The following is a 20,993-nucleotide window of genomic DNA, read 5'->3' as shown; positions in this document are numbered from 1 at the left end:
CTGCATACCCCACCCACCCCTGGCCAGCGGCTCTACAGGAAGGTCAGAGCCCCCATGGGGTATGGACTTAGGGTCTCACTCACGTGCTTCCCCTCCTGGGAAAAGGGGCCTCATGCCCAGATCCCCACAGCAATGCTAGTCCCAAGTGGAGGCAGTGGCCCCAGGGACACCCTGATCTGCCCCTCAGGTTCATCCAGCCCCCGCTGCCCTGCTGTCCCTGGGAGGCCTGAGCTCCACCAGACCACAGGTCCGGGACACCACCCACAGGAGTCACCAACACAGCTCACAGGAAGAAGATAAGCCCCAGACCCACAGGGCCAGGACCTGCCTTGTTACCACTGCTTCCTGCCCCAGACCTCGGCGCCCTCCTCCTTCCACTTACACCAGGCCAGGAAGCTGTTCCCACACAGTTCAACGCCAAACCGGGACCACCTGGCACTCAGGTCACTGCCATTTCCTTCTCCGTTTACTCCCAGTGCCTCTGTGCTCCCTCCCTCCTCCCTCCTTCAGAGGAACACCCTGTGCAGCCCCTCCCTGCAGCGCACATCCTGGGGAGACCCGACCCTGCCCCCAGCCCTTTCTACCCCACTGCTGTTGCCGCCCACCCGAACAACCCTGGGGTCCCATCCCTGCAGTCCCCACCCTGGTCTCCACCCAGACCCCTGTCCCTACCTCCAGACACCCCTACTAGGCCAACTCTGCACCTGCAGGCCCTCCCCTCTTTTGCCGCGACAGCCTCAGTTTCTCCCGCCTGTTCCCACCCCCTGCCCCCACCTGCCCACAACTCGAGCTCGTCCTCTCCTGGGGCCCCTGAGCCATGGCACTGACCCTGCACTCCCACCCACACACGGCCCATGCCCTCACCTTCCTCCGGCCACTCCGGCCCCGCTCCCCTCTCAGGCCGGCTGTTGTATTTCCAGGACAAAGGCTCACCCAAGTCTTTCCAAGGCAGGCCTGGGCCCTTGCCCTCACTGCCCGGTTGCAGGGCAGCCTCCTGTGCACAGAAGCAGGGAGCTCAGCCCTTCTACAGGCAGAAAGCACTGAAAGAAATCGGCCTCCAGCGGCTTGACACACGTCCGCCTGTGTCTCTCACTGCCCGCACCTGCAGGGAGGCTCAGCACTCCGGTTAAAGACGAGGGATCCAGGCAGCAACATCACGGGAGAATGCAGGGCTCCCAGACGTCCAGCCCTCTCACAGGCCTCTCCTGGGAAGAGATCTGCAGCCACCACGGAACAGCCATGGAGCCGGCTGGATAGTAACAGAGTCAGTGACAGACCTGGAGGGCAGGGGAGCTGTGAGCCCGAGCCCAGACTGCAGGGACAGAGACCAGCCGCTGACATCCCGAGCCCCTCACTGGTGGCCCCACAACACCCCGTGGAAAAACGACAGACCCACAGTCTCACCTGGAACAGGGCAGACACTTCCTAGCCCCCAGCATTGGCTCCAAGAAACACCAGGTAACAGCATCAGTGGGGGCTCCTGAGAAAGAGGAGGGGAGGTCTCCTCCACCAGCAAGCGCTTCCCTTGACCAAAAACAGGGTCCACGCAACTCCCCCAGGACAAAGGAGGAGCCCCCTGTACAGCGCTGGGCTCAGACTCCTCTCTCCAAGACACCCTGAGTTTCAGACAAAACCCCCTGGAATGCACAGTCTCAGCAGGAGAGCCGGGCCAGAGCCAGCAAGAGGGGACTCGGTGACACCCGCAGGGACAGGAGGATTTTGTGGGGGCTCGTGTCACTGTGAGCATATTGTAGTGGTGGTGTGTGCTACGCCCACAGTGACACAGCCCCATTCCCAAAGCCCTGCTGCAAACGCACCCACTTCTGGGGCTGACGGCCTTGAGGCAGCATCTGGGAAGTAGGGTCTAGGGGTGGCCATCAGTGTTCAAAACACACCAGACTCCCCCCCAAGACATCATCACCCCACCAGCCGGCAAGCAGAGTAAACAGAAAATGAGAGGCAGCTGGGAAGCTGGCACAGGCCCCAAGGAAAGAGCTTTGGCGGGTGTGCAAGAGGGGATGCAGGCAGAGCCTGAGCAGGGCCTTTTGCTGTTTCTCCTTTCCTGTGAAGAGAGTTCTATAAACTGGAGTTTGGGATCAATGGCTGGGAGTGAGCCCAGGAGGACAGTCTGTGGAAAGGGCAGAGGGAAGGAGGAGCAGCCACTATCCTACACTGTCATCATTTGAAAGTTTGTCCTGTGCCCACGCTGCTGCATCATGGGATGCTTAACAGCTGGTGTAGACACAGCTAAAGACGGAATCCGTGAGATGGATTTGCAGCACAGATCTGAATAAATTCCCCAGAATGTGGAGCAGCACAGAAGCAAGCACACAGCAAGTGCCTGATGCCAGGGCAAAGTTCAGTGGGCACCTTCAGGCATTGCTGCTGGGCACAGACACTCTGAAAAGCACTCGCAGGAGCTGCCTGCAACAAAGCAGAACCCTGCAGGCAATGCCAGCCCTAGAGCCCTCCCTGAGAGCCTCATGGGCAAAGATGTGCAGAAAAACTGACTGTCATAGGCCCAAACTGAGAATGAAGCAAATGTCCATCTGAAGGAGAACAGACGAATAAACGATGGCAGGTTCATGCAACGCAAACTAGGACAGTCACAAGGATAAGAGTACAGGGTTATGAGCGACTCTGTGGTTGAGTTCATGACAATGCTGAGTAATTGGAGTAACAACAGAAACTCCAAAAAATACTTTCAATGTGATTTCTTCTAAATAAAATGTACACCCGGCAAAATGAACTATCTTCTTAAAGGATACGTTTCCCAGTTAGGAAACCATAAAGGAAACCAAGACCATGATAATCACATAATCAAAGTACAGAACAAACACATTAGAGTACCTTGAAAGCAGCAGTTAGACTTCTATATCGCAAGAAGAAGAAAATGCACACAGCTGTGTTTAGAAAATTCTCACTCCAGCACTGTTCATAATAGCAAAGACATTAACCCAGGCTGGAGAAATAAACAATGATGCAGGCAATTGCACAATGATACAGACGTATATTTAGTATATGAGACATCGATGATGTTTCCCCGAAGAAAAGACTTTAAAGAGGAAAGGCTGATCTGTGGTAACACTCACCTCCCTGGGCATCCACAACAGGCTGCAGGCTCACCGTGTGGCAGGGCAGGCGGGTACCTACTGGCAGCTCCTGGGGCCTGATGTGGAGCAAGCGTAGGACCTTATACCCCTGAGGACGTATACACCTGAGGACGGCACAGTCGGTGCATTCTGGAGCGAAGCAACTCAGCCACACTCCTGACCAGAGCCCGAGAGGGATGCCCGTGCACAGGGAGGCAGAGCCCAGCTCCTCCACAGCCAGCACCACCTGTGCAGGGGCTGCCATCTGGCAGGCACAGAGCAGGGACTGGGAGGAGGGGCAGGGACACCAGGAAGGATTCGCACCAAGAGAAAACTACAGAAGCCTCACACATCAACCTCAGCCTTTCCTGACCTGGGCCTCCCCGACCTGGGCCTCCCCGACCTGGGCCTCAGCTGACCTGGGCTTCACCTGAGCTCGGCCTCACCTATCTTGGACCTCACCTATCAGGAGCTTCACCTGACCTGGACCTCAACTCACCTGGACCTCTCCTGACCTGGATTTAACCTGGCCTGAAACTCACCTGTCCCGAACTTCACCTGTCCTGGGCCTCACCTGTCCGGGGCCTCATTGGACTGGAACTCACCTGGCCTGGGCTTCACCTGCACCAGCTCCAGGTCTGGCTGGAACCTGAGTAGCACTGAGGCTGCAGAGGTCCATCCAGGGTTGGGGAACGACTCTGGGACTCTCCCACATCTCACCTTTCTGGGTGGAGGCACCTGGGGGCCCTGGGAACATAAAAAGCCCCAGAGTGATGCCTCCGTGATTTGGGGACAATTTATGGACTCTAAAGGACATGACCATGGGGCGGTTAGGGACAGATGCCAGCCTGAGGTGGACCCTCAGGACGCAGGTGGACACGGACACTGTCCACGTAAGCGAGGGGCAGACCAGAGGGTCCCTGCAGCAGACCTGAGAGGGCTGGGCCCACAGCCTCCCCTTGGGGCCCTGCTGCCTCCTCAGGTCAGCCCTGGACATCTCAGGTATCCCCAGGCCTAGCAGTAGGATTGGAGTGAGGTCTGTGTCACTGTGGTATTACGACTATGATACTGAGAGTTACTATTACACCCACAGCATCACAGAGTCCATCAAAAACCCATCCCCGGGAGCCTCCTGCCACAGCCTTCCCCGCGGGGGACTGCCATATGCCATGTTAGGATATTGATCAAGGACACAGCACGATGGGTGTGGTGGCCAGCACAGCAGTGCAGCCCGTGACCCAAACACACAGGGCAGCAGGCATGATGGACAGGCCCATGAGTGACCACCCTGAGATCCTGCCCGCCAGCCCCAGAGACCATGAAACAGATGGCCAGGTCACCCCACAGGTCATCCAGATGTGGTTCTGAGGGGTCCGCACCGCTGCTGCCCTCCAACACCAGTCCAGATGGGGACAGGGCCGGCCCCACAGCACCATCTGCTGCCATCTGGCCATCAGTCCCAGAAGCCCCTCCCTCAAGGCTGGGCCATATGAGTGGACCCTGTGAGCCCCCATGTCTGAGTAGGGGCACCAGGAGAGCAGGGCTGATCCTGTGCACTGTCGCTGCCCCTGTGGTCCCTGGCCTGCCTGGCCCTGACGCCTGAGCCTCTCCTGGGTCATTTCCAACACAGAAGACATTCCCAGGGACAGACAGAGCTGGGCGTCGCTCATCCTGCCCGGCAGTCCTGAGTCCTGCTCGTTTCCAGATCTCACCGGGGAAGCCAACAGAGGACTCACCTCCCACAGTCACAGACAAAGAACCTTCCAGAAATCCCTGTCTCTCTCCCCAGTGGGCACCCACTTCCAGGACAGTCCTTGGTGGCATCACAGTGGGAACCCACATCTGGATCGGGACGGCCCCTAGAACACAAGATGGCCCATGGGGACAGCCCCACAGCCCAGCCCTTCTCAGACCCCTAAAAGGAGTCCCACCTCCTGCACCTGCCCCAGGGCTCAACTCCAGGAGGCCTGACTCCTGCACACCCTCTGGCCGGACGTCACCTCAGCCCCTCCTGGAGGGGACAGTGAGTCAGATCCACCTGCCCTGGATGGCAGGCAGGGGAAGATTCAGAAAGGCCTGAGATCCCCAGGACGCAGCACCACTGTCAATGGGGGCCACAGACGCCTGCACCAGCGCCTGCGTGGGAAAGGCCTCTCTGGCCACACTCAGGGGCTTTTTTGATGGGCCCTCCTACTGTGTGACTACAGTAACTACCACAGTGATGAACCCAGCGGCAGAAACTGGCCAGAAACGCAAGGTTTATGCACACTCCTCGGCTCAGAGCTCTCCAGGACCAGAAGAGCCAGGTCTGAGGGACCCTCAGGGGACACCCGGGCCATCTCAGCCCATGGGCTGGTGCCCCGCACACCGTGTGCCCCAAACAGGGGCTTCAGAGGGCTCTGAGGTGACCTCACTGATAACCACAGGTGCCCTGGTCCCTTCCCTGCCAGCTGCACCAGATCCTGTCCCGACAGCTGGCTCGGTTCCAACAGCCAATTCCGGGGACCCAGAATCCCTGTAGACACCAGCCTTGTTCCAACACCTCCTGCCAATTGCCTGGATTCCCATCCTGGCGGGAATCAACAGGGCAGCGTCCCCCCGGCTCCCAACAGGCAGGACTCCCACACACCCTCCTCCGAGAGGACACTGTGTTCCGTAGGGCCAGGCCCCAGACAGTCCCCGTCACCTGCCCATGTAGAAACTCCTGCCTTTGACATCCCCACCTGGAAAAGGCCGCTTATGGAGCCCCCAGCCCCTGATACAGTCATAGAGAGAGTCCCTGAGGGGCGTAAGAAGGGGCCCATGCCCACTTCTGCCTGGACCCTCAAACAGGCTGACAGGAGTGGACGCTGGAGCTGGGCCCGCACTGGGTCGCATAGGAGCTCACCAGTGAGGAGTACAGGAGAGCACATGGCGGGGGAGCACCCTGCCTCCTGCTGACCGGAGGTCTGTCCCAGAGCCCAAGAGGCTGCAGAGGCCTCTCCAGGGGAACACTGTGCATGTCTGGTTCCTGAGCAGCCTCCCGCCTCCCTAGCCGTGGGGGCCCCTGGCACAGCTTTCTGGGCCCTCCCTGTTCCCTGCTCCATAGGAAGCTCCTCCTCACAGCCCCGCCTCCAGTTCCAGGTGTGGTTATTGTCAGGGGGTGTCAGGCTGTGGTGGATACAGCTATGGTTACCACAGTGGTGCCGCCCACAGCAGCAACCAGGCCAGGTAGATGGGCCCCTGCCGCGCAGCCCCAGGCCTCCAACTCACCTGCCTCTCCTGGGGCTCTCGAGGCTGCTGTTGTCTGACCTTTGGCCTCTGTGGGGAGGGTTCCCTCAGTGGGAGGTCTGTTCTTACCTACCCAGGGCCTCATTCCTGCAAGGAAGGCTGATGGCTGGGCACCCTCACATGCTGTAGCTCAGATACGGTGGGTAGCCTGGCAGCGGACAGGACTTATTGCTGGGGCATCTGTCACTGTCCCTAGTGGGGCACTGGCTCCCAAACAATTCAGTCCTTGCCAAAATCCCCCCTGCCTCCCCTGCTAGGGGCTGGCCTGGTCTCCTGCTGTCCTAGGAGGCTGCTGACCTCCAGGATGGCTCCCATCCCCAGTTCCAGGGACAGAGCAGATCCCAGGCAGGCTGCAAGCTGGGAGACCACCCCCACCTTGCCAGGGCTCACTGCAGGTGACCAGGACAGGAAATGGCATGAACACAGGGATGACCAGGCCATGCCCCACCTGAGTCCGCCCCCTCCTGCTCTGCACCCTGCACCCCCCTGGCCAGTCCACCATGACCAGGGGCCACATCAGAGCCACTGCCTGGTCCTTCCCTGGGGAGGACCCCTCAGCCCCCACCCTGTCTAGAGGACTTGGGGGGACAGGACACAGGCCCTCTCCTTATGGTTCCCCCACCTGGCTCTTACCGGGTCCCTTGTGGGGGTGGACAGAAAGGACGCCTACCTGATTGGCCTCCAGGAGCCCAGAGCTCTCCAGGGACACCAGCCTGAGCACCCCCTTCTCCAGGACACAGCCCTGCCCCTCCTCCCCTCTGCTCTCCTCTCATCACCCCATGGGCATCGGGAATCCCCAGGAAGCCATCAGAAAGGGCTGAGGGAGGACGCAGGGCTGCTGCACCACTGGGCGGGAGGCTCCATCTTCGTGAACCCAGGGAAGTGCCGGCCTCCTAGAGGGTATGGTCCACCCTGCCGAGGGCTCCCACAGTGGCAGGCTGCGGAGAAAGACCAGCGATAGTGTGTGAGAGGGGTCAGGGCCCCACGGGTGCTCCATCTTGGATGAGCCCACCCCTCTCACCCACGGATCCGCCCACCTCCTTTCTACCCATTCAACACCCTGGTCACACATCGCCCACACCATCCTAAGTCCCACCTACACCAGAGCCGGCAGAGCCAGTGCAGACAGAGGCCGGGGTGCAGGAGGGCCAACAGGGCAGCTTGGGGGAGGGAGGGATGGAGGAGGGGAGGTCAGTGAAGAGGCCCCCCTCCCCTAGGTCCAGGATCCTCCTCTGGGAACCCCGGATCCCGCCCCTCCAAGCTCTGGGAGGACAAGCAGGATGGGAGATTCTCTGTGGGACCCTCTCACAGTGGAATACCCCCACAGCGGCTCAGGCCAGACCCAAAAGCCCCTCAGTGAGCTCTGCACTGCAGTGCCCGGCCTGGGGGCAGCCCCTCCCAAACAGGATGAACCCAGCACCCCGAGGAGGTCCTGCAAGGGGGAGCTCAGAGCCATGGAGGAACAGGATATGGGGCCCCGATACAGGCACAGACCTCAGCTCCATCCAGGACCGCTGGTCCTGCCCTGGGAGGAACCCCTTTCTCCAGTCCCTGCAGGCCAGGAGGCAGCTGACCTCTGCCTCAGACCCCCACTCCAGACACCAGACAGAGGGGCCGGCCCCCCAGAACCAAAGTTGAGGGATACCCCATCAAGGACAGACCAGACCAAGGGACGCTGAGCCCAGCACGGGAAGGTCCCCAAACAGACCAGGAGGTTTTTGGAGGTGTCTGTGTCACAGTGGGGTACAGCGGCAGATCCCACAGTGACACTCACCAGGCCAGACACCCCATCCCAAGTCAACGGAACAGCGAGAGAGCAGAGCCACGTTTAGGATCTGAGGCCGCACCTGACACCCAGGCCAGCTCAAGTCTCCCTTCCAGGTCACCCTGCCCAGTCCTGCATTTCTGCAACAACAGGGGCAGCCTGAGGGGTCCAGGGCCAGGAGATGGGTCCCCTCTACCCTGAGAAGTAGTTAGGCAGGACCCAAGCACCCTCCCCTTTGAGGTTGACCTGCCCACAGGGGCCTGGGCCCGCACCACACAGCGGGATGGAATGTGTGCAGGCCTCGGTCTGTGGGTGCTCCGCTAGCTTGGGTTCCCGGTGCTCACCCCACACCTAAAACGAGCCACAGCATCACAGTCCCTGAAGGAGGCCCCGCCCAGCAGCCCAGACCCCACCCAGGAGGCCCCAAAGCTCAGGAAGCCTGGGCAGATTCTGAACAGCCCTGAGTCACGGTGGCTGGAACGACCACTGTGAGAAAAGCTACGTCCAAAACTGTCCCGTGGCCACTGCCGGAGGCCCAGCCAGAGAGGGGAGCAGCCGCCCGAACCCATGTCCTGCCGGCTCCCATGACCCCCAGCACCCAGAGCCCCACGGTGTCCCCATCGGATGGGAGGACAAGGGCCGGGGACTCCAGCAGGTCGAGGCAGGGGCATGATTGCATCCTTCTGCCCTGGCCCCCGTGCCCCTGGCTGGAGTGGACCCTTCTGACAAGTGTCCTCAGAGAGACGGGGATCAGTGGCGCCTCCCAACATCAACCCCAGGCAGAACAGGCACAAACCCCACATCCAGAGCCGACTCTAGGAGCAGAGACGCCCCTATACCCTGGGGACCCCAACACTGATGACTCCCCACTGGAATCCGCCCCAGAGTCCACCAGGACCAAAGACCCCGCTCCGTCTCTGTCCCTCACTCAGGGCCTCCTGCAGGGCAAGCCCTTGGGAGCAGACTCCGGCACTGTGTGCCCGACCTCGAGCAGGACGCAGACCCTTCCTTCCTGCCTTTGGGCAGCAAATACTCTGGGGTCTGGGCAGGAAGGAACTTCTGGAAGGTCACCGAGTACAGAGCCCCCTGGCTGAGGTGGCCCCAGGAAGACCCCCGGGAGGTGGTCCATGCCCCTTCCGCCCAGCTGGGCCCCATGACCTCCCCAAGAGAGTGGTGTCATGCAAGGCAAGTCCTCTATGGAGCCCCCTTCGGACTCCTCCCAGGTCCCCACTGGGCCTCAGTCCTAGCTCTGGGAATGCAGCCACCTCGGGCACACCAGGCCCAGCCACCCTGCAGTGCCCAAGCCCATACCCTGGAGCAGAGCAGGGTGCGTCTGGGAGGGGCTGGGCTCCCCACCCCCACCCCCATCTGCACACAGCCACCCACGGCAGGAGGGTCAGAGCCTCCATGGGGTATGGACTTAGGGTCTCACTCACGCGCCTCCCCACCTGGGTAAAGGGGCCTCATGCCCAGATCCCCACAGCAGCGCTAGTCACAAGTGGAGGGGCCACCCTGACCTGGCCCCTCAGGCTTCTCCAGCCCCAGCTGCCCTGCTCGCCCTGGGAGGCCTGGGCTCCACCAGGCTACAGGTCCACAGCACAGCCCACAGGAGCCGACCACACACAGCTCACAGGAAGAAGATAAGCTCCAGACCCCCAGGGCCGGGACCTGCCTTCCTACCACTGCTTCCTGCCTCAGACCTCCCGCCCTCCCCTGTCCCCTTACAGACAGGTGGGGAAGCTGTTCCCACACAGTCCAACCCCAAACCGGGACCACCTGGCACTCAGGTCACTGCCATTTCCTTCTCCATTCGCTCCCAGTGCCTCTGTGCTCCCTCCCTCCTCTCTCCTTCAGAGGAACACCCTGTGCAGCCACTCCCTGCAGCCCACACCAGGGGAGACCCGACCCTGCACCCCACGCCCTGGGGAGACCCGCCCTGCACCCCAGGCCCTGGGGAGACCCGACCCTGCACCCCACGCCCTGGGGAGACCCGACCCTGCACCCCACGCCCTGGGGAGACCCGACCCTGCACCCCACGCCCTGGGGAGACCCGACCCTGCACCCCACGCCCTGGGGAGACCCGACCCTGCACCCCACGCCCTGGGGAGACCCGACCCTGCACCCCACGCCCTGGGGAGACCCGACCCTGCACCCCACGCCCTGGGGAGACCCGCCCTGCACCCCACGCCCTGGGGAGACCCGACCCTGCACCCCACGCCCTGGGGAGACCCGACCCTGCACCCCACGCCCTGGGGAGACCCGACCCTGCACCCCACGCCCTGGGGAGACCCGACCCTGCACCCCACGCCCTGGGGAGACCCGACCCTGCACCCCACGCCCTGGGGAGACCCGACCCTGCACCCCACGCCCTGGGGAGACCCGACCCTGCACCCCACGCCCTGGGGAGACCCACCCTGCACCCCACACCCTGGGGAGACCTGACCCTGCCTACAGCCCTTTGTACCCTGCTGCCCTTGCTGCCCACCCAGATAACTCTGGGGTCACAACACTTCAGCCCACACCCTGGGGAAACCCGACCCTGCCTCCAGCCCTTTCTACCCCACTGCTCTTGCCACCTACCCAGACAACCCTGGGGTCCTGTCCCCATAACCCTCACCCAAGTCTCTATCTAGACCCGTCTCACTCCCTCTAAACACCCCTCCCAGGTCAATTCTGCACCTGCAGGCCCTCCCCTCTTTTGCCACGACAGCCTCAGTTTCTCCTGCCTGTGCCCACCCCTTACTCCCTCCTGCAAACAACTCGAGCTCCTCCTCTCCTGGGGCCCCTGAGCCATGGCACTGACCCTGCACTCCCACCCACACACTGCCCATGCCCTCATCTTCTTCCTGGCCACTCCGGCCCTGCTCCCCTCTCAGGCCCGGCTGTTGTATTTCTAGGACAAAAGCTCACCCAAGTCTTTCCCATGCAGGCCTGGGCCGTTGCCCTCGCTGCCCATTTACAGGGCAGCCTCCTATGCACAGAAGCAGGGAGCTCAGCCCTTCCACAGGCAGAAAGCACTGAAAGAAATCGGCCTCCAGCGGCTTGACACACGTCCGCCTGTGTCTCTCACCGCCCGCACCTGCAGGGAGGCTGGGTACTCCCTTTAAAGATGAGGGATCCAGGCAGCAACATCACAGGGGAATGCAGGGCTCCCAGACATCCCGGTCCTCTCACAGGCCTCTCCTGGGAAGAGACCTGCAGCCACCACGGAACAGCCACGGAGCCGGCTGGATAGTAACAGAGTCAGTGACCGACCTGGAGGGCAGGGGAGCTGTGAGCCCGAGCCCAGACTGCAGGGACAGAGACGAGCCACTGACATCCCGAGCCCCTCACTGGTGGCCCCACAACACCCTGTGGAAACAGAACAGACCCACAGTCTCAACTGGAACAGGGCAGACACTGCCGAACCCCAGCATCAGCCCTGAGAAACACCAGGCAACAGCATCAGAGGGGGCTTCTGAGAAAGAGAGGAGGGGAGGTCTCCTCCACCAGCAAGCACTTCCCTTGACCAAAAACAGGGCCCACGCAACTCCCCCAGGACAAAGGAGGAGCCCCCTGTACAGCGCTGGGCTCAGGGTCCTCTCCAAGGCACCCTGAGCTTTAGATAAAAAGCCCCTGGAAATCACAGTCTCAGCAGGAGAAAAGGCCAAAGTCAGAAAGAGGGGACTTGGAGACACCCACAGGGACTGGAGGATTTTGTGGGGGCTCGTGTCACTGTGAGGATACTGTACTGGTAGTGGTTGCTACGCCCACAGTGACACAGCCCCATTCCCAAAGCCCTGCGGCAAACGCACCCACTCTGGGGCTGAAGGGCTGGGGCAGTGTCTGGGAAATAGGGCCCAGGGGTGTCCATCAATGTACAAAATGCCCGAGACTCCCCCCCATACCTCACCCACCAGCCAGTGAGCAGAGTAAACAGAAAATGAGAGGCGGCTGGGGAAGCTGGCACAGGCCCCAGTGAAAGAGCTTTGGCGGGTGTGCAAGAGGGGATGCAGCAGAGCCTGAGCAGGGCCTTCTGCTGTTTCTCTTTCCTGTGCAGAGAGTTCCATAAACTGGTGTTTGGGATCAATGGCTGGGAGTGAGCCCAGGAGGACAGTCTGTGGGAAGAGCACAGGGAAGGAGCAGCCTGTATCCTACGCTGTCATCTTTTGAAAGTTTGCCCTGTGCCCACACTGCTGCATCATGGGATGCTTAACAGCTGGTGTAGACACAGTTGAAGAGAGAATCAGTGAGGTGGATTTGCAGCACAGATTGGAATACATTCTCCAGAATGTGGAGCAGCACAGAAGCAAGCACACAGCAAGTGCCTGATGTCAGGGCAAAGTCCAGTGGGCACCTTCAGGCATTGCTGCTGGGCACAGACACTCTGAAAAGCACTGGCAGGAGCTGCCTACGACAAAGCAGAACCCTGAAGGCAATGCCAGCCCTAAAGCCCTCCCTGAGAGCCTCATGGGCAAAGATGTGCAGAACATCTGATTGTCATAGCCCCAAACTGAGAACGAAGCAAACATCCATCTGAAGGAAAACAGGCAAATGAACAATGGCACTTTCATGCAATGCAAACTAGGACAGTGACAAGGACAAGAGTAGAGAGTTACGTGTGACTCTGTGGTTGAGTTCATGACAATGCTGAGTAATTGGAGTAATAAAGGAAACTCCAAAAAAATACTTTCACTATGATTTCTTCTAAATAAAATTTATACCTGGCAAAATGAACTATCTTCTTAAGGGATAAACTTTCCACTAGAAAAACTACAAGGAAAATCAAGAAAATGAAGATCACATAAACACAGTTGTGGTTACTTCTACTGTGGAAGGAAGAGGGTATGAACTGAGACGCACAGGGTTGCCAAGTCTCCTAACAACAACAGAACAAATACATTACAGTATCTTGAAAATAGCAGTTAAACTTCTAAATCACAAGAAGAGGAAAACGCAAAGAGCTGTATTTAGAAAATTCTCACTCCAGCACTGTTCATAATAGCAAAGACGTTAACCCAGGTTGGAGAAATAAATGATGGCACAGGCAATTGCACAATGATACAGACATATATTTAGTATATGAGTCATCAATGATGTATCCCCGAAGAAACGACTTTAAAGAGAAAAGGCCTGATGTGTGGTAGCACTCACCTCCCTGGGCATCCACAACAGGCTGCAGGCTCACCGTGTGGTAGGGCAGCCCGGTACCTCCTGGCAGCTCCTGTGGCCTGATGTGGAGCAACCACAGAGCTGTATCCCCCCGAGGACGGCACAGTCGGTGCATTCTGGAGAGAAGCAACTCAGCCACACTCCCAGCCAGAGCCCGAGAGGGACGTCCATGCACAGGGAGGCAGAGCCCAGCTCCTCCACAGCCAGCATCACCTGTGCAGGGGCTGCCATCTGGCAGGCACAGAGCGGGGACTGGGAGGAGGGGCAGGGACACCAGACAGGGTTGGCACCGAGAGAAAACTACAGAAGCCTCGCACATCCACCTGGCCTCCCCTGACCGGGACCTCATGTGGCTTGGGCCTCACCTGACACGGGCTTAAGCTGACCTTGGCCTCACCTGTCCTGGACCCCACCTGGCTGGGACCTTACCTGGCCTGGACATCACCTGACCTGGGCCTCACTCGCCTGCACCTCACCTGGCCTGGGATTCACCTTGCCTGGGGCCTCCCCTGCACATGCTCCAGGTCTGGCTGGAACCTGAGTAGCACTGAGGCTGCAGGGGTCCATCCAGGGTTGGGGAACGACTCTGGGACTCCCACATCTGACCTTTCTGGGTGGAGGCACCTGGTTCCCTGGGAACATAAAAAGCCCCAGAGTGATGCCTGCGTGACTTGTGGGCAATTTATGACCCGAAAGGACACGGCCACGGAGCCGGTAGCGACTGACCCAAGACTGAGGTGGAGCCTCAGGACACGGGTGGCCACGGAGCCGGTAGCGACTGACCCAAGACTGAGGTGGAGCCTCAGGACACGGGTGGCCACGGAGCCGGTAGCGACTGACCCAAGACTGAGGTGGAGCCTCAGGACACGGGTGGCCACGGAGCCGGTAGCGACTGACCCAAGACTGAGGTGGAGCCTCAGGACACGGGTGGCCACGGAGCCGGTAGCGACTGACCCAAGACTGAGGTGGAGCCTCAGGACACGGGTGGCCACGGAGCCGGTAGCGACTGACCCAAGACTGAGGTGGAGCCTCAGGACACGGGTGGCCACGGAGCCGGTAGCGACTGACCCAAGACTGAGGTGGAGCCTCAGGACACGGGTGGCCACGGAGCCGGTAGCGACTGACCCAAGACTGAGGTGGAGCCTCAGGACACGGGTGGCCACGGAGCCGGTAGCGACTGACCCAAGACTGAGGTGGAGCCTCAGGACACGGGTGGCCACGGAGCCGGTAGCGACTGACCCAAGACTGAGGTGGAGCCTCAGGACACGGGTGGCCACGGAGCCGGTAGCGACTGACCCAAGACTGAGGTGGAGCCACAGGACACGGGTGGCCACGGAGCCGGTAGCGACTGACCCAAGACTGAGGTGGAGCCTCAGGACACGGGTGGCCACGGAGCCGGTAGCGACTGACCCAAGACTGAGGTGGAGCCACAGGACACGGGTGGCCACGGAGCCGGTAGCGACTGACCCAAGACTGAGGTGGAGCCTCAGGACACGGGTGGCCACGGAGCCGGTAGCGACTGACCCAAGACTGAGGTGGAGCCTCAGGACACGGGTGGCCACGGAGCCGGTAGCGACTGACCCAAGACTGAGGTGGAGCCTCAGGACACGGGTGGCCACGGAGCCGGTAGCGACTGACCCAAGACTGAGGTGGAGCCTCAGGACACGGGTGGCCACGGAGCCGGTAGCGACTGACCCAAGACTGAGGTGGAGCCACAGGACACGGGTGGCCACGGAGCCGGTAGCGACTGACCCAAGACTGAGGTGGAGCCTCAGGACACGGGTGGCCACGGAGCCGGTAGCGACTGACCCAAGACTGAGGTGGAGCCTCAGGACACGGGTGGCCACGGAGCCGGTAGCGACTGACCCAAGACTGAGGTGGAGCCTCAGGACACGGGTGGCCACGGAGCCGGTAGCGACTGACCCAAGACTGAGGTGGAGCCTCAGGACACGGGTGGCCACGGAGCCGGTAGCGACTGACCCAAGACTGAGGTGGAGCCTCAGGACACGGGTGGCCACGGAGCCGGTAGCGACTGACCCAAGACTGAGGTGGAGCCACAGGACACGGGTGGCCACGGAGCCGGTAGCGACTGACCCAAGACTGAGGTGGAGCCTCAGGACACGGGTGGCCACGGAGCCGGTAGCGACTGACCCAAGACTGAGGTGGAGCCTCAGGACACGGGTGGCCACGGAGCCGGTAGCGACTGACCCAAGACTGAGGTGGAGCCTCAGGACACGGGTGGCCACGGAGCCGGTAGCGACTGACCCAAGACTGAGGTGGAGCCTCAGGACACGGGTGGCCACGGAGCCGGTAGCGACTGACCCAAGACTGAGGTGGAGCCTCAGGACACGGGTGGCCACGGAGCCGGTAGCGACTGACCCAAGACTGAGGTGGAGCCTCAGGACACGGGTGGCCACGGAGCCGGTAGCGACTGACCCAAGACTGAGGTGGAGCCTCAGGACACGGGTGGCCACGGAGCCGGTAGCGACTGACCCAAGACTGAGGTGGAGCCTCAGGACACGGGTGGCCACGGAGCCGGTAGCGACTGACCCAAGACTGAGGTGGAGCCTCAGGACACGGGTGGCCACGGAGCCGGTAGCGACTGACCCAAGACTGAGGTGGAGCCTCAGGACACGGGTGGCCACGGAGCCGGTAGCGACTGACCCAAGACTGAGGTGGAGCCACAGGACACGGGTGGCCACGGAGCCGGTAGCGACTGACCCAAGACTGAGGTGGAGCCTCAGGACACGGGTGGCCACGGAGCCGGTAGCGACTGACCCAAGACTGAGGTGGAGCCTCAGGACACGGGTGGCCACGGAGCCGGTAGCGACTGACCCAAGACTGAGGTGGAGCCACAGGACACGGGTGGCCACGGAGCCGGTAGCGACTGACCCAAGACTGAGGTGGAGCCTCAGGACACGGGTGGCCACGGAGCCGGTAGCGACTGACCCAAGACTGAGGTGGAGCCACAGGACACGGGTGGCCACGGAGCCGGTAGCGACTGACCCAAGACTGAGGTGGAGCCTCAGGACACGGGTGGCCACGGAGCCGGTAGCGACTGACCCAAGACTGAGGTGGAGCCTCAGGACACGGGTGGCCACGGAGCCGGTAGCGACTGACCCAAGACTGAGGTGGAGCCTCAGGACACGGGTGGCCACGGAGCCGGTAGCGACTGACCCAAGACTGAGGTGGAGCCTCAGGACACGGGTGGCCACGGAGCCGGTAGCGACTGACCCAAGACTGAGGTGGAGCCTCAGGACACGGGTGGCCACGGAGCCGGTAGCGACTGACCCAAGACTGAGGTGGAGCCTCAGGACACGGGTGGCCACGGAGCCGGTAGCGACTGACCCAAGACTGAGGTGGAGCCTCAGGACACGGGTGGCCACGGAGCCGGTAGCGACTGACCCAAGACTGAGGTGGAGCCTCAGGACACGGGTGGCCACGGAGCCGGTAGCGACTGACCCAAGACTGAGGTGGAGCCTCAGGACACGGGTGGCCACGGAGCCGGTAGCGACTGACCCAAGACTGAGGTGGAGCCTCAGGACACGGGTGGCCACGGAGCCGGTAGCGACTGACCCAAGACTGAGGTGGAGCCTCAGGACACGGGTGGCCACGGAGCCGGTAGCGACTGACCCAAGACTGAGGTGGAGCCTCAGGACACGGGTGGCCACGGAGCCGGTAGCGACTGACCCAAGACTGAGGTGGAGCCACAGGACACGGGTGGCCACGGAGCCGGTAGCGACTGACCCAAGACTGAGGTGGAGCCTCAGGACACGGGTGGCCACGGAGCCGGTAGCGACTGACCCAAGACTGAGGTGGAGCCTCAGGACACGGGTGGCCACGGAGCCGGTAGCGACTGACCCAAGACTGAGGTGGAGCCACAGGACACGGGTGGCCACGGAGCCGGTAGCGACTGACCCAAGACTGAGGTGGAGCCTCAGGACACGGGTGGCCACGGAGCCGGTAGCGACTGACCCAAGACTGAGGTGGAGCCTCAGGACACGGGTGGCCACGGAGCCGGTAGCGACTGACCCAAGACTGAGGTGGAGCCTCAGGACACGGGTGGCCACGGAGCCGGTAGCGACTGACCCAAGACTGAGGTGGAGCCACAGGACACGGGTGGCCACGGAGCCGGTAGCGACTGACCCAAGACTGAGGTGGAGCCACAGGACACGGGTGGCCACGGAGCCGGTAGCGACTGACCCAAGACTGAGGTGGAGCCACAGGACACGGGTGGCCACGGAGCCGGTAGCGACTGACCCAAGACTGAGGTGGAGCCTCAGGACACGGGTGGCCACGGAGCCGGTAGCGACTGACCCAAGACTGAGGTGGAGCCACAGGACACGGGTGGCCACGGAGCCGGTAGCGACTGACCCAAGACTGAGGTGGAGCCACAGGACACGGGTGGCCACGGAGCCGGTAGCGACTGACCCAAGACTGAGGTGGAGCCTCAGGACACGGGTGGCCACGGAGCCGGTAGCGACTGACCCAAGACTGAGGTGGAGCCTCAGGACACGGGTGGCCACGGAGCCGGTAGCGACTGACCCAAGACTGAGGTGGAGCCACAGGACACGGGTGGCCACGGAGCCGGTAGCGACTGACCCAAGACTGAGGTGGAGCCACAGGACACGGGTGGCCACGGAGCCGGTAGCGACTGACCCAAGACTGAGGTGGAGCCACAGGACACGGGTGGCCACGGAGCCGGTAGCGACTGACCCAAGACTGAGGTGGAGCCTCAGGACACGGGTGGCCACGGAGCCGGTAGCGACTGACCCAAGACTGAGGTGGAGCCACAGGACACGGGTGGCCACGGAGCCGGTAGCGACTGACCCAAGACTGAGGTGGAGCCACAGGACACGGGTGGCCACGGAGCCGGTAGCGACTGACCCAAGACTGAGGTGGAGCCTCAGGACACGGGTGGCCACGGAGCCGGTAGCGACTGACCCAAGACTGAGGTGGAGCCACAGGACACGGGTGGCCACGGAGCCGGTAGCGACTGACCCAAGACTGAGGTGGAGCCACAGGACACGGGTGGCCACGGAGCCGGTAGCGACTGACCCAAGACTGAGGTGGAGCCTCAGGACACGGGTGGCCACGGAGCCGGTAGCGACTGACCCAAGACTGAGGTGGAGCCTCAGGACACGGGTGGCCACGGAGCCGGTAGCGACTGACCCAAGACTGAGGTGGAGCCTCAGGACACGGGTGGCCACGGAGCCGGTAGCGACTGACCCAAGACTGAGGTGGAGCCTCAGGACACGGGTGGCCACGGAGCCGGTAGCGACTGACCCAAGACTGAGGTGGAGCCTCAGGACACGGGTGGCCACGGAGCCGGTAGCGACTGACCCAAGACTGAGGTGGAGCCACAGGACACGGGTGGCCACGGAGCCGGTAGCGACTGACCCAAGACTGAGGTGGAGCCACAGGACACGGGTGGCCACGGAGCCGGTAGCGACTGACCCAAGACTGAGGTGGAGCCTCAGGACACGGGTGGCCACGGAGCCGGTAGCGACTGACCCAAGACTGAGGTGGAGCCACAGGACACGGGTGGCCACGGAGCCGGTAGCGACTGACCCAAGACTGAGGTGGAGCCACAGGACACGGGTGGCCACGGAGCCGGTAGCGACTGACCCAAGACTGAGGTGGAGCCACAGGACACGGGTGGCCACGGAGCCGGTAGCGACTGACCCAAGACTGAGGTGGAGCCACAGGACACGGGTGGCCACGGAGCCGGTAGCGACTGACCCAAGACTGAGGTGGAGCCACAGGACACGGGTGGCCACGGAGCCGGTAGCGACTGACCCAAGACTGAGGTGGAGCCACAGGACACGGGTGGCCACGGAGCCGGTAGCGACTGACCCAAGACTGAGGTGGAGCCACAGGACACGGGTGGCCACGGAGCCGGTAGCGACTGACCCAAGACTGAGGTGGAGCCACAGGACACGGGTGGCCACGGAGCCGGTAGCGACTGACCCAAGACTGAGGTGGAGCCACAGGACACGGGTGGCCACGGAGCCGGTAGCGACTGACCCAAGACTGAGGTGGAGCCACAGGACACGGGTGGCCACGGAGCCGGTAGCGACTGACCCAAGACTGAGGTGGAGCCACAGGACACGGGTGGCCACGGAGCCGGTAGCGACTGACCCAAGACTGAGGTGGAGCCACAGGACACGGGTGGCCACGGAGCCGGTAGCGACTGACCCAAGACTGAGGTGGAGCCACAGGACACGGGTGGCCACGGAGCCGGTAGCGACTGACCCAAGACTGAGGTGGAGCCACAGGACACGGGTGGCCACGGAGCCGGTAGCGACTGACCCAAGACTGAGGTGGAGCCTCAGGACACGGGTGGCCACGGAGCCGGTAGCGACTGACCCAAGACTGAGGTGGAGCCACAGGACACGGGTGGCCACGGAGCCGGTAGCGACTGACCCAAGACTGAGGTGGAGCCACAGGACACGGGTGGCCACGGAGCCGGTAGCGACTGACCCAAGACTGAGGTGGAGCCACAGGACACGGGTGGCCACGGAGCCGGTAGCGACTGACCCAAGACTGAGGTGGAGCCACAGGACACGGGTGGCCACGGAGCCGGTAGCGACTGACCCAAGACTGAGGTGGAGCCACAGGACACGGGTGGCCACGGAGCCGGTAGCGACTGACCCAAGACTGAGGTGGAGCCTCAGGACACGGGTGGCCACGGAGCCGGTAGCGACTGACCCAAGACTGAGGTGGAGCCTCAGGACACGGGTGGCCACGGAGCCGGTAGCGACTGACCCAAGACTGAGGTGGAGCCTCAGGACACGGGTGGCCACGGAGCCGGTAGCGACTGACCCAAGACTGAGGTGGAGCCTCAGGACACGGGTGGCCACGGAGCCGGTAGCGACTGACCCAAGACTGAGGTGGAGCCACAGGACACGGGTGGCCACGGAGCCGGTAGCGACTGACCCAAGACTGAGGTGGAGCCTCAGGACACGGGTGGCCACGGAGCCGGTAGCGACTGACCCAAGACTGAGGTGGAGCCTCAGGACACGGGTGGCCACGGAGCCGGTAGCGACTGACCCAAGACTGAGGTGGAGCCTCAGGACACGGGTGGCCACGGAGCCGGTAGCGACTGACCCAAGACTGAGGTGGAGCCACAGGACACGGGTGGCCACGGAGCCGGTAGCGACTGACCCAAGACTGAGGTGGAGCCCCAGGACACGGGTGGCCACGGAGCCGGTAGCGACTGACCCAAGACTGAGGTGGAGCCTCAGGACACGGGTGGCCACGGAGCCGGTAGCGACTGACCCAAGACTGAGGTGGAACCCCAGGACACGGGTGGCCACGGAGCCGGTAGCGACTGACCCAAGACTGAGGTGGAACCCCAGGACACGGGTGGCCACGGAGCCGGTAGCGACTGACCCAAGACTGAGGTGGAACCCCAGGACACGGGTGGCCACGGAGCCGGTAGCGACTGACCCAAGACTGAGGTGGAACCCCAGGACACGGGTGGCCACGGAGCCGGTAGCGACTGACCCAAGACTGAGGTGGAACCCCAGGACACGGGTGGCCACGGAGCCGGTAGCGACTGACCCAAGACTGAGGTGGAGCCTCAGGACACGGGTGGCCACGGAGCCGGTAGCGACTGACCCAAGACTGAGGTGGAGCCACAGGACACGGGTGGCCACGGAGCCGGTAGCGACTGACCCAAGACTGAGGTGGAGCCTCAGGACACGGGTGGC

The 20,993-nt window shown here is 62.3% G+C and overlaps 1 protein-coding gene and 1 gene segment (V, D, J or C); one reads left to right on the top strand and one right to left on the bottom strand.

Moving 5' to 3' along the window:
• Positions 1-20,993, top strand: part of LOC104673310 — a 167,610-nt gene that overhangs the window by 78,216 nt on the left and 68,401 nt on the right. The window contains 1 exon segment of the C gene segment in view: positions 11,849-11,875. Coding sequence covers positions 11,849-11,875 — 27 coding nt within the window.
• Positions 1-20,993, bottom strand: part of LOC104664690 — a 49,179-nt gene that overhangs the window by 21,295 nt on the left and 6,891 nt on the right. For 5 of the 7 annotated variants that reach the window (XM_030930477.1, XM_030930473.1, XM_030930474.1 and 2 more), the window contains exons 1-3: positions 1,405-1,816; positions 1,103-1,277; positions 865-994 (exon numbers count right to left, since the gene is read on the bottom strand). In XM_030930477.1, the coding sequence (XP_030786337.1) occupies positions 865-994; positions 1,103-1,277; positions 1,405-1,792 (693 nt within the window). In that variant the 5' untranslated portion in view covers positions 1,793-1,816. Of the gene's footprint in view, positions 1-864; positions 995-1,102; positions 1,278-1,404; positions 1,817-3,092; positions 3,840-4,828; positions 4,952-6,344; positions 6,393-7,032; positions 7,301-20,993 lie in introns of those variants that run through there. The other 2 variants (XM_030930475.1, XM_030930476.1) reach the window with 2 other exon arrangements.

This window comes from Rhinopithecus roxellana, chromosome 5 (assembly GCF_007565055.1).
Source record: "Rhinopithecus roxellana isolate Shanxi Qingling chromosome 5, ASM756505v1, whole genome shotgun sequence".
In the NCBI taxonomy this organism is placed as follows: Eukaryota; Metazoa; Chordata; class Mammalia; order Primates; family Cercopithecidae; genus Rhinopithecus; species Rhinopithecus roxellana.
The sequence above is the reverse complement of the archived record's forward strand: the minus strand, read 5'-3'. Positions and strand labels throughout refer to the sequence as shown.